Here is a 17,100-nt window from a genome sequence, read left to right as displayed (position 1 = left end):
CCTGGGGAAAGGAGAATAGGAATATTGTGTTAGCTAAAAACAATAAATATGGAAGAAGCCAAAAGGGCTTAAGATGTTTTTTATGGTCATCAGCAATTGGGGTTAGTGTTGAAGAGACAGCTCAATGGTCAAAAGCTCTTGCTGCTCTTGCAGAGGACTACTGTCCACAGCCTTTACTTTTTAAAATTGTATGTGGTACTCTTTAAGTAAATCCTGTAACATTAAAATAAACTCAAATTACTCTTCAAATTTAAACTTAATTAGCACATACTTACAGATTTTTTTTCATCTGGTGGGAAAAATATTCCTATAAAACTTAAATAAGCTTTAAGAATTTCAAGATCCTTGACTATACACCAGCAACCTTTAAGAAAACACTATTGAACATGTGTTCAAAAGTAGAAGCTACAAGATTAAAAGCTTGGAAAGAAAAATGGTTTCACGTGTTCCTACATTACTAGCCCCACTAATTTTCATTCTAATTCCACAAAAGGACTTCAAAATTCAACAAAAAGTGGAGAAAAGACAAGCAGCTCTAGACAAGACAATTCTAAGAAAGCTTCCTTTCCTTTTCTTGCACAGGTGGTATGCACTTCCCTGAAACAGAGTAACTCTTTACTACAACAGGCTACATTATCTCCACAGGAACAGTATGCACAGTGTTCCCACCCTCCCCAGACTTTTCTTCTTAAGAGAACAGCATTCCTGTGAAAACTCATCTCGCTCCTGTTTAAGTCTGTACTATCTTCATCACATTCCTTAGCGCACATTCCAGTTTGTTAAGGCACCTTCAAAAATAAGCAACCATAACAGAAGGGGATAATTACCACCGTCTCTTTAGAAAAGATTGATGGTATTAATCAAAAGGATTAATACTTTACTGAGAAGTCTTAAACAAATTACCTTCAAACTTTTTTTGTTTGTTTGATTTTCGAGACAGAATTTCTGTGTAGCCCTGGCTGTCCTCAAACTCACAGATTGGCCTGTCTCTGACTCCTAAGTGCTGGGATTAAAGGTATAGACTACCGTCTCCCTAGCAATACACATCACTCCCAGTGTTTTATACAATTTGAACAAGTTTACTGTCCCCGCTATAAAGTAGTCATTTTTTTTCATCATGGAAAGTCAGGTGTCTCTGCAGCAAAAAAGGGCAATGAAAGGAAATCATAAGGACTATGCAACTGACAACGGCGTTCTTAAAAGTTATAAATGACTCATCTTTTTATACACACAGTGGAGTGTAGGGGTGGTTGTCTGGGCTGCACCCCTGCAGTACTGCCCTCACCCAGGGTGTGGCCGAGACAGGGACTCCTTAAGACCTGAGATGCATATGTGCTCGCTCTCTTGCCTACCTCATGATCCCGGATGCTGAATACTGGACCGAAGACCATGTCAGAGTTCTCCAGAGAACCACTTTGGACTACACCTCACCTCTCCAGGATCCCTTAACTTGCTGTAAATTTACCCGAAATAAACCTCTTTGGACTAGCTGATAAACTACGTAGAATTGCCTCATTAATTTCCACTATAGTAGAGAAATTCTCATTGTGCTTTCATTACTTTGACCGTTTGAAATGGAAAAATAAACAATGGGAAGAAACCGGGGGTAAAGATATCCAATCCCAAAGTTGTCCTTAGGAGTTTTTCACAAATGCATCAGGTATTCCTCATTTAAAAAAAAAAAAAAGGTCGGTTGGAGCGATGGCTTAGAGGTTAAGAGTACTGACCTCTTCAAGAGGTCCTGAGTTCAATTCCCAGCAACCATATGGTGACTCACAACCATCCGTAATGAGATCTGGTGCCCTCTTCTGGCCTGCAGGGATATGTGCAGACATACATGCAGGCAGAACACGGCATACATAATAATTAAATAAATCTTTTTTAAAAATTTAATAAAAAAGTTTTTTTAAAAGATCAGTCTAGATTTGCTTGTCCCTTGTCCCACCTCCTGAAAACCCTTGTTTTGACTTCCATGCAGTGTCTAGCTCAATGGGCATCTATCTGATGGCGAGACATCCTTCCAGCTAAATTCTACACTGGTTAAGAGCTGTCTGGAGCCAGGCATGGTGGCACAAACTTGTAATCCCATAAGCTAAGGAAGAAGTATGGCAAGTTCAAAGCTATCCTGGCTTCAAAGCCATCCTGGCTATATGGTAACCACGGTCTCAGAAAAATGAAAAAAAAAAAAAAAAAGGCAAACTGTTTCTCAAATGTGACTGTTTTATTTTGCCTAAGCCTTCACTAAACAATGTATATTTTTTTTTCAAAATAATCTCATATTACTTATGAATTCCACCCTTGGCAGTCTGCACAAAACAAATAATTCCATCCCAAACTAGTCCTTAGGTCCTACACAGCAGCTCACCAATAATTCCAGTACCCAGGAGACTGAGGCAGAAGGACTACTTCTAGCTTACAGCCAGTGTGGACTACAAAATAACAAAAACAAGAGGCAGGATGTGGAAGCGCATGCCTGTGACCCAGCACGTGGGAAGAAGAGGTAGCAGGATCAAAGGAGTTCAAAGTCATCCTTAACCCACAGTGAGTTTGAGGCCAACCTGAGTGTCATGAAACCCTGTCTCCAACAACAAAAGGTAAATGCCACATCCTAGCCTCAGTCCTGGAGAGTAAACACAGAGCATGCTCAGTTAGAATCCCAGCCAGTCCCATGAAGACAAGTTTTTACTGCTGTTTAATAGTTTATGATTTGTACCTATTCATAACTTAAGTATTCTATAAAGAGAAAGTGAGAAACAAACCAGCAAGTCAGCTCACGCCTAGTGTGTCTCCCTAACTCAACTGCATCTAAATCTCAAGTCTCTTTGTAAGTTTCAGAATTTGCATTGAGTTATTCTGAATGAGCACCATCTGAGCATACAAGACAGAAATCTGGAGAGAAACAAAGAACAGGAGTGATTAGCTGAGTCCAGTAGTATCAGCAATAAACAGTGGCTTTGTTTAAACAAAGATATTATTGAGGGAATGATAAAAGATAGGTTATAAGTCAGGAGGTGGTGGCGCACGCCTTTGATGCCAGTACTCGGGAAGCAGAGGCAGGCAGGGAAGCGAAAGAAAGTTACAGGATAGTCATGGCTACACAGAGAAACCCTGTCTCAAAAAATTTTTATTTATTATCCTAGAATGTAGAACTCATGGCAGAAACTATTTACCTATACAGTGACATTCCACTAGAGAAATCAAACAGCAGCCAACAAGCCTTATTTACACCCCACTGCTTAGCCCTATTCAAGTACAGTATGTGTTCAGTAAGTTAATACAGTGCATGTACTATTCCCATTTAACAGCCATGAGCACACACACAAAATCTGCCATCACAAATTTAAAATCTGAAGCCAAGGGATGGATCCATTATACATTATACATTATACCATATCATCTACCTGAGAAATACATAATTATTATTCCATTCTTCCTAATTGTTTTTTCAGCATTATGGCTTTTCAAAGATAAACATCCTCAGGAGCTAGTTTCTCCAAATGCTTCAGCTGCAGCATCACAATTTCTTTGCAAGAATCTGAGGCTGGAGCATGCAGAGGGCACTAGCTCAAGGTAGCTAGTGACTGGCTGACCCACCTGGACTCCAGTGCAGTTTGTGGCTGCAGGAGCTGAGGGCAACCATCTTTTCAGATGAGGGGATGAAATATCATTTAAACTCAATCAGCAAATTGCCTTCATATTTTTGAGTCAGTTTTCAGGTTATAGTCCAAAACTTGGATCTGACAGACTCTGATGAAGATGCTTCTCATGTCAGTGTCTAACTTTCTGTTTCCGATTTCTTTTGTTAGCAACCCCTACTGGGCATCTATTGTGTACCAGACATGTATGAGGTGCTATCTCTTCAGTGTGGAAACCCAATTTGCAACAGAAACTTCTATTCTCACTATTTCATATAGGAGAAAGTGCTGAGTGGATATTTTCAGTATTAATTACACAGCTTTTAGAGTTAAAATGAAAAGCAGTGTTATTAGCTCCTAAGTACTCTTCTCTTCCACTACACGAAAGCTGCTACTACCTGGAACTTGTCTTTGAAGATCTTCCCTCAAACATCAAATCCTCTGTGAAGTCTCCAAACCAACCTTCATATATTCATATATTCCATATATGGAATTTCATATATTCCAAAGACACTCATGTGAAAAAAAAAATCCCTTAAAATAAAAATTATACTGGGAGCCCAGAGACAGCTCAGTGGACTTGCCACCAAGTCTAATGACCTAGTTCAAGCTCCAGGATCCATATGATAAAAGGAGAGAGCTGACTCCCTCAAGCCATCCTTGGACAGCACCCAAGCCACACAAGTGTTATGGTGCATACAAATGCATGTATGCACATGTGCACAAAAATAAACATATGTATGTGTGTGTGCAAACAATATAAACAAGTGTAACTTAAAAAAAATTATACCAATAAGCCTGGTGATGGTGAGAAATGCCTTTAATCCCAGCACTTAGGAGGCAGAGGCAGGTGGATCTCTGTGAGTTCAAGGCCAGCCCAGTCTACAAGAGTGAGATCCAGGACAGACACCAAAACTACACAGAGAAACCCTGTCTCAAAATAATCAATAAATAAATTATACAAATGTAAACATGTATGTATCCCAACCCAAAGAAAGGCTCAAATGAATCAAAGGACCTCGTGTTTGGAAGACACAGGACATACTTCTTACACATATATTAAAGTAAAGTACAATTTAAGGAAATCGGACTATCAGCTTAAGTTTGGCACTGAAGTTGCATAGCATAAGTGACTTCAATACTCTAACTGTATTTCATTTATAAAGGAAAACCATGAGCCACACACTATCTCCTACTTGCTATGCAGCTGTGGCAAATTCTGAGTGTTTCCCTAACTACAAACCTGAAAGTTACCTGTGGGGCTCTCTTACTATCCTACACACAAGTTCAGCATAGCATCCAGTCACTCTTTTTAATGCTTTCCCACTTTCTCCATTAGAATGTAAATGCCAAGAGACTAAGGCTATCGCACCATCTACCACTATACCCTACAGCTTCACACAAAATCTACTAAGTACCACCCAAAATAATGTAATGCTCATTGAGAACCAAGGACACCTCCTTGCCCAAATTTAAAACTGGGGAAATAAGAGCCAATACCGGACTATTGGCCATGTCCAACATTTTCCAACTTTTTAGAAATTCGTTTTCCCATGTGTGATGTAGTTTTTTTTATTAATCTCATAAATAAAAAATGTGGGGAGTGCCGGGCTGGCCTGTAATCCCAGCACTCGGGAGGCAGAGACAGGCGAATCTTTGTGAGTTCGAGGCCAGACGGGTCTACAAAGCGAGATCCAGGACAGGCACCAAAACTACACAGAGAAACCCTGTCTCAAAAAAACAAAAAACAAACAAACAAACAAACAAAAATGTGGGGAGGGCTGGGGAAAAGGCTCAGCCAGTAAAAGTGAACCCAAATATACAAACTCATGGCCCACACAGACAGACACACACACACGCAGCAATATTTTTTATAGGACCAAGGAATATTAACTACAAGCTTATATTGAATTCAAGATACTAGTGTATAAGAGCAGCTAATCAGTTCCAGAATTACCTGCAGTCTTTCCAAATGAAATTTACAAAAATTCCCATCAAAACACAGCTTATACAGAGAAGCCCAGACATCAACCATCTGAGTAATTTCAGGCGGCCATCCCCATCTTCTTCTTTCTCGATATTGTCTTCCCTGTCCCCGTTTCTCCACACAGCCAGGGCACTTGGGGACTGATCCAGAAATCTCATCAAACTCCTGATACCCCATTTCCAGTAAAACTTTCCCCAACTCAGAACACTTGGGAGCCACGCAGCCACAACCCTCGTGCTTTGGCTGTCTCCCCCTCACGCAATCCATCCTCTGGGGAGAACTTTTCTCCTGGGATTCACATCTCAAACACCAAGTCGTTTTAACGCGGCTCTCCGCCCCAGCCCCCACCACCACCACGTCCCAGTTACCTAGGTGCTGTGGGCCGCAGAAAGATCCCCCAAGTCTGGGCGTCCCGGCTCTCTCCCCCTCCCACCGGCTCCGCGGCGTCGGGTAGAGGCCGGGTTGCAAACCGCGGAGCTGCGGGGCGCACAAAAGGCCCGGTACGGCCCTGCGCCCCCGAGGCCGGGCCACGCCCGCTGTGCGGCGGGAAGACGGGATGCTCCGCCGGGCGGGCCGCTCGCTGACCCCGACCCCACCCACGCCCCACCCACGCCGGCCACCCCGACGCTGGACCCTCGCCCGACCAAAGAGCATCCCGAGTCCCAGGCTGGCCGTATCCCAAGGGGCCCCGCCATCCCGGCCCGGTACTGCCCGTAACCCCCGTCGTGTCCTCCGCCCGCCGCGTCCCCCGGACCCCCTACCCGCACTCACAGGCTGCCGGAGCAGGAGGTGCACACGAAAGAGCCGACCGTCATGTTCACGTAGGTGGGGCCGCGCTGGTCGCAGTCGAAGCACTTGCGGTTGTGCGGCAGCCCCGTCATGTCCCGCAGCATCTTCAGGTGCTTCTCCTCCTGCTTCCGCTTCGCGCTGGCCGCCATGGCCGCGGCTCCGACCGAGGAGGCCGGCAGGGCCGGGAGCCGGCGGCGCTGCCGGGGGGGGGGGGGGCCCGCGCTCCCTCCCACGGGCCGCCCTGGCCGCGGCCGCTGCCGCCGCCTCCGCCCTCCCTCCCTCCGCCCGCGCGGGCTCCGGCTCCGGCTCCGGCCTCGGCCTCGGCCTCCGGCTCGGTTTCCGCCCGGCTGGACGAAGCGCCGACGCTGCGCAGCGCGCGCCGACCGGTCACACCAACCGGCCGGCCGGGACAACCGCCGCCGCCGCTGCTGCTGCCGCCACCTTCCCGACTTCTCCTAAGGGGAAAAAGACGAGGCGGGGGGTGGGGAGGGGGAGAGCGGCAAGAGGAGGCCCGCCTCGGGCGGCCAGCGGCCAAGTGCGAGCCGGCGCCCTCTGCTGGCCGGGAGGAGTCACTGCGGGCCACGCTGCGGCAGGGGTCGAAGCTGGGCGGGGTAGGGAAGGCACAATAGTGACAATAAATAACAGACCTTATCCATCCTCCCCCCACACACACATACACACCCGCTGGGTGCCTGTACGTGCTAAGTGCTTGTACGTGCTAAGCGCCTCGCCGAGGCTATCATCCTCCATGGCAGAGACATGTTCGAGAGCTTCTCGCTGCTTTAGGAGTAATACCCCCAAATTCCTCACTAGCAGAGACTAGCCTGGTCGACTTCTTGCGCTTCATTCCCTCAGCCACTCTATAGACTTAGGTCTGTTCCCTCTAGCACAGCTTACTTCTTTTTCCTTCCTGCCCTTGCTGTTCTCTGTGTAGCCAGCAAGGCTCCTCAACTTAACCGCTTCTGGCGTTTTGGAAGAGTTTAGTTTTGGCGTCAGGGCTGTCCTAGGTAAGGCATGGTTGGAGGGGAAGCATGCCTGGCCTCTAGCCACTAAATGCCATGACCACGTGGCCCCTCTCTTTCCAAAGTACGGCAACCAAAAATCCTTACACATTACCAGATGTCCAGGGAGGCTGAGAGGAGTGGGAACGGCTCCCGCTTGGACAAGGCCAGATCACCCCTGGCAAGCAATTTCACGTTGGTCACACGTTCCCCAGTTCCCCAGCCAGACTGACCCAGATCAGTCCCTAAGGTTACAGCTCAGCTCCCTGAGAGCTGTGCTGATTCAAACTACTATGTTGTATTTCATAGCGGTCATTCGAAGTACTGTTGTGCCCCCTCCCCCCACCCCCACCCCACACCCCACACACCCCCACCCCCACCCCCCGGACTCTCCCTTCAGGCTCCCAATGGTCTACCCCTTGTATTTTCTTCACTGCTCCACTCTAGGCCTCCCAGAAGCGAGACTCCTTGTTTGTGGGATGAATGAATGTATGGCACCTATCAGTCGATCTTCATGGCTGAGCTTTGAGCTAAGTATGATTGGTGACTCCATGCCACCAATTGGGAGTATGGTGCCCTAGGCCAAATTTACTCCGGTATTCACCTGCTGAAGCCTGAGTTCCAACTCTGTCCAACTGCAACACCCCCATCTCCATCTCTGCAGGAAATCACGGCCAGCGCCTAAGGCAGTGTTTCTCGACCTGTGGGTCTTGACCCTTTGGGGATCCAAAGACTCCTTTCAGAGGGTTCGCCTAAGAACATCGGAAAACACATTTTTACATTGCGCTTCATAACAGTAGCAAATTACACTTATGAAATAGCAACCAAAATAATTTATGTTGGGGTGTCACTACAACATGAGGAACTGTACTGAAGGGTCGCAGCATTAGGAAGGTTGAGAACCTCTGCCCTAAGATACGAGAAACCATCTGTGCCCTCATCTCTTTTTGAAGGAATATGGGTAGACTCAGAGAGCTGAGTTACAGAATTCTCTTTGCCTCCACCACAGATGGGGTAGTTTTCACAGGAGGAGAATTCAAGTTTTTTAGCTAAAAATGCTGAGTCAGCCCAGGGAGCTGGCAGGTTAACATAACATTATTAATAATAGTAAATACCTTTATTATTTAAAAGAAGGGGCCAGATGGGTTGACTAATGTGTTTCTGAACCGTTTCCTTTATGAAAAATATTAAACAGCCGAGCCCCTGGTTCACCTTCAGCAACTATCAGCTTTATGGACACCCTTACCCGATTTCTGTCCCCTTAATTTAAAGTAAACTGTAGCTATTATATCATTTATCGTAAAACATATCCACTTACATCACTGAAAAAAATAATTTCAGGACTGAGAATGTAGCTCAATGGCAGGGGGCTTACAATGTATAGGCAGGCCTTGGGTTAGATTCCCTAAGCCCTGGAAAAGTGAGGCACTCCCCTACCCCCATCCCCGTCCCCACTCCCGCCTCTACAGTAACTACAGTATAACTAGCACACATAGAAAGTTAGGAATAAATTCTTGAAAATCATCAAATGTCCCACCACTCTTGAAGTTAGCACTAATATCAGCAATTTTTTAGAGTTTTTATACTTTCCCTGGCTCCTTAGTGTACAATTGTAGTTAGGTAGTATTGGAGCACGGTCCCAGATTGGAGTTGTTATGAGATTTCTAAGTGCTTGTAAGGAAACTCCAAGAAACTAAGACAAGAGTCTTGTGACTTCAGGTTCTTCAAAACATGAATTGATCTTGGAATGTAGTTCTGTGCTCTTCCCAGGTGTAGCTTGTAGGAGTGAGTTTACTTCCATTACCCCCGTTACAAATGACTATTTGTTGTTTGTTCATGTACCTCTATGGAAAAAACATTTTCTCCACTTGAGGCTTGTCCACATGCTGGTTGCCCTTGTGACTGGACACTTTACTCATATGACTGTTTGTTTGTTTGTGTTTGTTTTTTCAAAACAGGGTTTCTCTGTGTATCTTTGGCTTTCCTGGAACTCACTCTGTAGACCAGGCTGGCCTTGAACTCACAGAGATCCGCCTGCCTCTGCCTCCCAAGTGCTGGGATTACAGGCATGCGCCACCACTCCCAGCTTCAAGTGACTCTTCTTAACCTTCATCATGTAAATTATCTGATACTCTGAATAAAGTTGACTATTGCATGAGACTTTAGTCTGCATCATTGATCAGCTCAGTTCTCCTAGATGCCACCACCTCTGGAGAGGTGAACAGGTAGTATATCTCATACTGTCTCCTGCTCATATTCTCTCTCTCTTTTTTCTATAGTCTCTCACTGTCTGTGTCATTTAACATACCTCCCCCCCACCATTCTCTCTTTTGTACAAATAGGAGGTTAGATCTAGTTTGTATCCAGTTCAGTTTAGGCAACAGCATTATGTTTTTCCTTTAGGAGGTGCATAATGGGGGTGTCTTTTTATGTTAGCAGTCACTGACAGTTAATGCCTACAATCATTGACAATTACAAAATAATGGTATTCTGGTTCTGTCGTTCCCATGTCTTCATTTTTTTTAGCTGAAATATTTCTGTTAAAATGGTCAAAAAACAAAGGCAGGCACTGGGATGCATCCCTTTAATCCTAGCACTCAGGAGGCTGAAGCAGGTGGGTCTCTGTGGGGTCAAGGCCAGCCCAGTCCACACAACAAGTTCCAGAACTACATGGTGAGATGATGTTTCAATCAATCCATCAATAAGAAAAACTTCCCCACATCTACTAATTGCATGTCAGAAAGACACAATAAATGTTTCTTTCCTTGCCTTTACTCTCAGATTTCCAAGATCCTCTATTGGATTCATTTCACCTTCTCACAGTGATCACAGTTTTTTAAGTACCACTATATATAAGTCAAAAATCAAGATATTTATGTGTGATCCATTACACATCACCTTTGCTGACATCATCTAAGCATTGGCCAATGAGAGACTCTGAGTAGGCTCTTGTGTATTTTGACACCTAGACTTAGGATCCACTCACTGAATTGTGTCTGGCAAGAACCTGGGCTGACCAAAAGATGAGGGCATGCAGAGTACAAGGCTATCAGAACAGAACAAAAAAAAAAAAAAATGCTGACCCCATTCTAACTAGTGAACACCACCATAGTCTCTTGCTCGTTACCAGCAAATGCCTCCCATGCCTCCACCCCCCACTCCCCTCATCCCCCCCCCAGCCTCCCACCCCCGTGCACACCCCACCCACAGCTTTTGGCTTCTATTTGGGCAAGGCTCACTTGGTATTTGTCAGCCTTCTGGGGTGTCTCATCTGACAAAGACCATAGTAGGAAGGGTGGATAGCAACAGCTAATCTAGCTAGTTAAATGAGTGGTTGTATTTGTTGCGTGTTTGTTGTTGAAGAGGCAGGAGTGATGATTCCCAAAGGATACATGTTGAGCCAGCTGAAATTCACGTGAAGTCCAAGGTGTCTTGTCTAAGAACAACCGGCCCACTGAATGTTAGGTAATATATATGATCAACATCAATTTCCACTTCAGAGAACCACTTGTAGGAAGGCTTTATTTATTGTCATTCCTTTAGCCCTCTCAAGAACACCAGAGATATTATTATCCCATTTTATGGACAGGGAAACCAAAGCTTTGAAAGACTGGTTTTGGCTAAGGCCACATGAGCCGGGAGGCATGCAGTCAGGACTCAAACCCACATCTGGCTGCCAGGGGCCAGCTTCCACTCCCACCGGCACCGCCACACTGTGCTTATTGGATTTGCTGAGCAGAAATTACCTTAAAAGATGTTAGCTCTGAGGCCAGAATAATCTTTTCAAAATGCAAATGGAATTCAGGCACTCCCCACAGACGGCTCCCCAGGCCGGCCAGGTGTTAAGCCTTTCAGGGATTTCATGCTGCTTTTAAGATGAAAAGCCAGGGTGGGGGCTTCTTCTTTTCTGCAGCCCAGACTGGCCCGAAACTCACTAAATAGTCTAGGATGCCCTTAATTTTGGTCCTCCCACTTCCATCTGCCCAGTGTGGGATTACTAACTTGTGCCGCGAGGCTCAATTTTATGCTGTACTGGGAACTGAACCCAGTGCCTTCTGCATGCAAGACAGTAGTGTACCAACAAGCTACAACCCCAACCTCCCAAGGGGCTCCTTGTCTACCAAATTACTCTCTAGCCCAGCCCCACATGCTCTGGGTACCACCTGAAGTCTCGGCCATTCCCCTCCAGCCCGGTGTCTCTGTTTATATGCACTCCCTCCTCCCAAAGGGCCTTTCCACATACGATGGGTTAATATCTCTTTCTCCCATCACATACATCATGTCCAGCTCAGATCTTGTTGTTACTGAGACACACATCCCCAAACACACACACACCTGCACACACACACACACACACACACACACACACACACTCCACAAGCTTTATTCAAAAAGAGACCAGGTCCCAGGTCCCAGAACTGCATTATTTCTCCAGCACCTCGCATGCACATGGCACTTAGAAAGGGCTCAATAAATATTCATCGAGGGAATAAGTAAATGCAACTACTGACTGCCAAATAGTCCTCAGTCGGAGGCAGCAGGGTTCAGCATTCTGTTTGTTTTTGTCTCTGCTGTTTTGGCTCCCAGAATGGCAATGGTTCTGCTAAAGCTAGAGTGGTTTTATTGAGGAACTTGCAAATTCTAAAATCAAACCCCCAATGGGGGAAAAAAAACCTAAACCTTGAATGCTGACTAGCTTGCTTCAAGGCCCTTGCCTGTCTTATCACCAGGGGTGAGTCAGAGAAAATGTCCTGAACAAACCCTGATGTTTGGAGAGGCCCCACAGAGCCAGAAGCCAGCTGCCAACTCATCCTCAATGGCCCCGCCCTCCACACTGGGCCAGGCTCAGAGGTGGTTCTTTGAGACAAACAGGATAAGCAATAGCAAGTCTCACCATTTGTCTGGTGGCAGTTTCAGCCCTTGGAGCTTTTAAATGGAAAGAAGAGGGCTTCCCCTTCATGGACAGCCATGCTTCAGACTTCTGACGGTATCTGTTTCCACAGTGTCACAGAGATCCATTGATAAAACACAAAGATATTGCCAGACACAAACCTTGGCCCACCTTGCTACCTACAGTGTACTGTAAGTTCATATTTTTAGTGGCTTGGACTTAGTGAATTGCCTTACTTTGCTTTCCTGGGTCTAAGTTTTATGTTACTTATTGTTGCTCTACTGTGACCATATACATACCTGACAGAGACAACTTAAAGGGTGAAGGGCTTATTTTGGCTCCTGGTTTGGGGAGCATGTCAGTCTACTGTGGCAGGGAAGGCATGTCTGTGTTCACTGGATGAGGGGTGTGTAGTAGAGGCTTGTTCACATGGCACAGATCAGGGAACAGAGAACAGCGGGCTGGAAACAGGGCCAGATATTTAGAAGCCTAGAGACCAGCTTCTGCCCATCACATCCCCCCCCCCCAACCCTGTGAAAGGATGCCAGAGCCTTCAAAATAATGCCATGGATGCTTTCTTCTGTACCACCTCTACTAAATTCGGAATGGTATAGAGATAATTAATGTGGTCCTGACAGCAATTGTGTTATATAGCCTTGTATTCCCAACTACTCAGGAAACCGAGGCAGGAGGATGGCAAATTCAAGGCCTGCCATGGCAACTTAGTGAAAATCTATCTCAAAGTCTTTTGTTTGGTTGGTTTTGTGTTTTGTGTTTTGTTTTTTGTGGAGTTTTGTGGGGTTTTGGGGGGGATTTGTTTGTTTGTTTGTTTGTTTGTTTGTTTGTTTGTTTTTGATGGCAGGGAAATAGACAAGAGGTACTTCACTTGCCAAATACACTCAAGGTCCTGGGTTCAACCCTGGTGTATTGGTTTGAATAAGAGTATCCAGCATAGGCTTGGATATTTCAACACTTGATCCCCATTTGGCAGTGCTGTTTAAAACTGTGTGGAAACTTTGGGACAGAAAGCCTTGCTAGAGGAAACATGTCAATGGGGGTGGACGTTAGGTATGCATAGACTCACCACACTTCCTGTTTGTTTTCTCTGCCTCTTGCTTATAGGAAGTGTTGTGAGCACTCAGCATCCTGCTTCTGCTGCCATACCTGCCAATCCCGGCCCTGCCTGCCTTCCATCCTGGACTCCCTCCCCTCAGGAACCGTAAGCCCAGATAACCCCTTTGGTAAATTGCCTTGGTCATGGTGTTTTATCACAGCAACTGAAAAGCAACTAATGTCCCTGGGTACCACAAAAAATAATCAATAAATATGCTGCCCACTGAGCACAAAGCATTCAAAAACATGAGTGGGGGGGGGGCACTGCAGATTAAACACATGGCAGTTTAATTACTTTTTTAAAGATATCTCTATTTTGAGGATCCGTTCTGACTTTTTTTCAGAATCTCAAAAACAAAAACAACAGCAACAACAACAAAAACAAAAGAAAAAAAAAACACTGTAAGGTAAGCATGCATGAGTTCTCTCTGTGGTTACCTACCTTCACTATTACTTCTGAGTCCTGATTGTCTTGCCTTGCCTCAAAATTTATATCTCAGAGCCTCAAAGAGGCCTCCAAATCTTTTCCCAAGCACTCCATTCGGGCTGGATGTTGGAGAGCATCATTCCCTTAGGCTGCTGATTTTCCTTCACCTTGGGCTCCTCTGGTGACTCTGCAAATAGGCAGGAGTTAGCTGAGAACAAGAATTCATAACGTAGGGTTTTCCCTTTTGACGAACATCTTTCCCTCCCTGTGGCACAACTTTTTCCTGCTTTTGGCCAAGGAGTCCATATGAATCGTTATGGTCCATTAAAGTAACGCAAAGGAAACGTTAATGTACAGTCCCACAAACTCCTCTAGCCACCCCCCACCCCAGGTTTCACATGGCGAATAGTCACTCAGGCATAAAGAACCACGGAAGAAGAGTCAACGTGATATTCCCCCCTCTTCTTCATTTGAGAGTACCTTCCTTCAGCTGTGGTTGGATTATTTTTTAGCATTGCTTCCTGGCTTACTTTTTCTATTTTCGAAAAGCAGTGAGCTAGAGAGGAGAGGAAGGAGGAAGAATTTACTAAGAACCAGCAGTCGTGTGCACTTCCTGGAAATAGGGCGCTCTCTGGGTGCTGTGCAGACAGCACCCAGAGTGTCAAAACCAGATACCCAAAGGATGTGAGCTCCTCACCACCAAAGCTGACTGGCGGCTGCCTCTCTGTCGCTGGTGTCTGTCTCCGGGTCATGCTTGCACACTAAGGTCTTCCTGTCCCTGCAGCTGAAGGCCTGCTCTGCTGCGTCTCCTTGAACTCGCTTTTCTGAGCTCATTTTAAACTTTCTCTCACCGTTCAGCATGCTCAGAGACCTCAGGGACACCTGGTCATGACCTTTGTGTTTCTTACTCTGCCCGGCCGGCCGTAAACGATACTCCAGTTGGTTAATGAAGGCCATTCCAGAAACCCAAAGCAATCTCCTCTGGCTTCATGAGTCACCTATCAGAGAAGCAGCTCCTAGATCTTCAAGGAAAACCAGAAGTAGCTTCCAGCCTCCAGTCAGTGCCTATGTACTGAGCAGCAGCTATCTGCCAGACAGGGAACAAGACACAGTGTCTCATGGCGGGAGTGGGGGGTGGGGGTGATGGGGGGATGTTGTATTCCACTTATAATCTAACAGACCAGATAGCTCAGTTGCCAAAAGAAATACACAGTGAAAGGAGATTGCCTGGGCTGGTCAGATCAGTCCTGGATAGCTGAAGAAAGGACAGTCCTCAGAGTTTCACATCTGAGAAATGACATCCAGCATGAGCTGGCCAAGAGACTCTGCACCAAGCAGCCTTCCTTCTCTGTCAGTCTCTGCCAGAATCAAGACTCCCAGGCTGCCCTGTTGGCCAGTACAGAACTGGAATCACAGTCTGTGGCAGCCAAGGGAAAGAAAAAGCCCCTGCCTCTGCAACAGGAAGAGTCTGGGGTAAGAAACGCTCCATTCACTCTGTCAATGGAACGTTGTTCTTGCCCAGGACTGAAATGAGAAAGGGGAGCTTCCCTTCTGGTTCAGGGGAAAGAAAGAGGCCCCTGTGGGCAAAAAACCTGCTCTCGTTATCAGAGAGGAAACCCCCACAGGGCTTTCTGGTCCCACAGAAAAAAGCAAATGGACTCTTCCTGTCCCTTCTCCATTTTGAAGGGAACACATAGAGTGATATTTTATTATTACATTTTATGTATACATGTGCGTGCGTGTGTGTGTGTGTGTGTGTGTGTGTGTGTGTGTGTGTGTGTGCGCGCATGCGTGCACGCTGCATACAAAGTGCCATGGAACTATGTGGAGTGCCATGTGGAGCTCGGGAGTGACTTCTCTCTTTCTACCATGTAAGTAAGGCGCAGGGATCAAACTCAACTTGTCACACTTGATGAGATGCAATTGCTGGCCCAGATAGAGGTATTTTAAAAATGGGCCTCTGAAACACTCGTCACTTCTCTCACCAAATTTTAGGAGACAGGCATTGGCTTTTGATACAACTTTGGGTGAACTGAGCATAAAGCACTTCCCTTGAGCCACCAATGTTGCCATCGCTGCTGAGATGAGATGATTTGCCCAGAACTATATACCTGACACATTAGTAATAATGTCCGACACCTCCTGTGACTGACTAAGCACCTTCTGTACAGTGTCCCCCATTAACCCTTAAAGCAGCCTTTGCAGGTAGATTTTATTGTTATGACCATTTTATAGATAAGAAACTAAGGCTACAGATGAACTGACCACCGCATCATGGAGCTGGGGTTAGAAGGAAGGTGGTTCTGCTGTGGAGGCCATAATTTAACCAATGTAATTGTGATGGTCAATCTGACAGAATTTAGAGTCACTTAAGAGATAAGCCTCTAGGCATGTCTGTGAGGTACTTTCTAAGCTATGATAATTGGTGTGGGAATATCCACCCGAATGTTGGCAGTGCTATTCCATGGGCTGAGATCCCAGACGGAATAAAAAGAAAAAAAGTGATCTGAGGAGAAGCATTTCTCTCTTTGCTTCCTGATTATGGATACAAGGTAACCAACTGCCTCACACTTTTCATGGATACAAGGTAACCAACTGTCTCTCCCTGCTCCTGCCTATCTCCCCTACTATGACCGGCTGTACTTTGAAACACAAGCCAAAATAAGCCCTCTCTTCCTTAAGTGGTGTTTGCCAGTACTTTGTCACTGCCAAAAGAAGCAACCTCCACAGCCAGCCTGATCTCTGTTGTAACCTCTTCTTGGGAATCCAACTTTGTTCTGTGTCAGACCAGGAAAAGGCTGATGGCGAAAGTCCAAAGGCAAGTGTCCCTCTTCCCAGTTCAGTCTGGGGACAGGACTTAGCTAGGTGTGTTTGACCTGAACTGTGGCTCTGGAAGGATGCTGCCCCACTCCCAGAGCCTCAGATGGCTCACAGCAAAGATTTTTCACACTAAGAGTTATTCAAATCAGGGAAGTTACCTGAAATTCATACACACACACACACACACACACACACCATACCCCACTCGGGGAAAATGCTCTGAATATCCACTCTGGTAATTGCTCCTGTTCAGATCTGCCATTTGTTCTGTGCTGAAAGATTAGAGTGAAATGGCCAGAGAAATGAGGAGACCCCTGGAGAAGTATCCAGGAGCATGCCTGAAGCATGCCTAGAAGCCATTTTTACGGTAAAATTATTTATTATTTAGGATCTCAGCCCTGAGGCTACTAATGCTTCCGAAGGTGATGACGGAGCTT

General features: G+C 45.9%; 1 protein-coding gene and 1 long non-coding RNA gene across 12 annotated transcripts in view; both read right to left on the bottom strand.

Annotated features, from left to right (window-relative positions):
* The window catches only part of Agfg1 (ArfGAP with FG repeats 1), a 55,349-nt gene extending 48,665 nt beyond the window's left edge, over window positions 1–6,684 (bottom strand). For 3 of the 11 annotated variants that reach the window (XM_036173767.1, XM_036173770.1, XM_036173773.1), the window contains exon 1: window positions 6,394–6,683. In XM_036173767.1, coding sequence (XP_036029660.1) covers window positions 6,394–6,560 — 167 coding nt within the window. In that variant the 5' untranslated portion in view covers window positions 6,561–6,683. Of the gene's footprint in view, window positions 1–6,393 lie in introns of all 11 variants that reach the window. The other 8 variants (XM_036173766.1, XM_036173768.1, XM_036173769.1 and 5 more) reach the window with 4 other exon arrangements.
* Window positions 6,685–7,969: 1,285 nt separating this feature from the next.
* LOC118573458 lies at window positions 7,970–14,757 on the bottom strand. Its single transcript, XR_004943614.1, has 3 exons — window positions 14,541–14,757; window positions 13,859–14,030; window positions 7,970–8,164 (listed from the first exon to the last, which is right to left on the bottom strand). It is a non-coding gene; the product is annotated as an uncharacterized LOC118573458 (long non-coding RNA).
* Between the last annotated feature and the right edge of the window lie 2,343 nt (window positions 14,758–17,100).

The sequence above is a fragment of the Onychomys torridus genome, chromosome 23 (genome assembly GCF_903995425.1).
Source record: "Onychomys torridus chromosome 23, mOncTor1.1, whole genome shotgun sequence".
Taxonomy (NCBI): Eukaryota; Metazoa; Chordata; class Mammalia; order Rodentia; family Cricetidae; genus Onychomys; species Onychomys torridus.
This window is presented reverse-complemented; position numbering and strand designations above follow the sequence as displayed.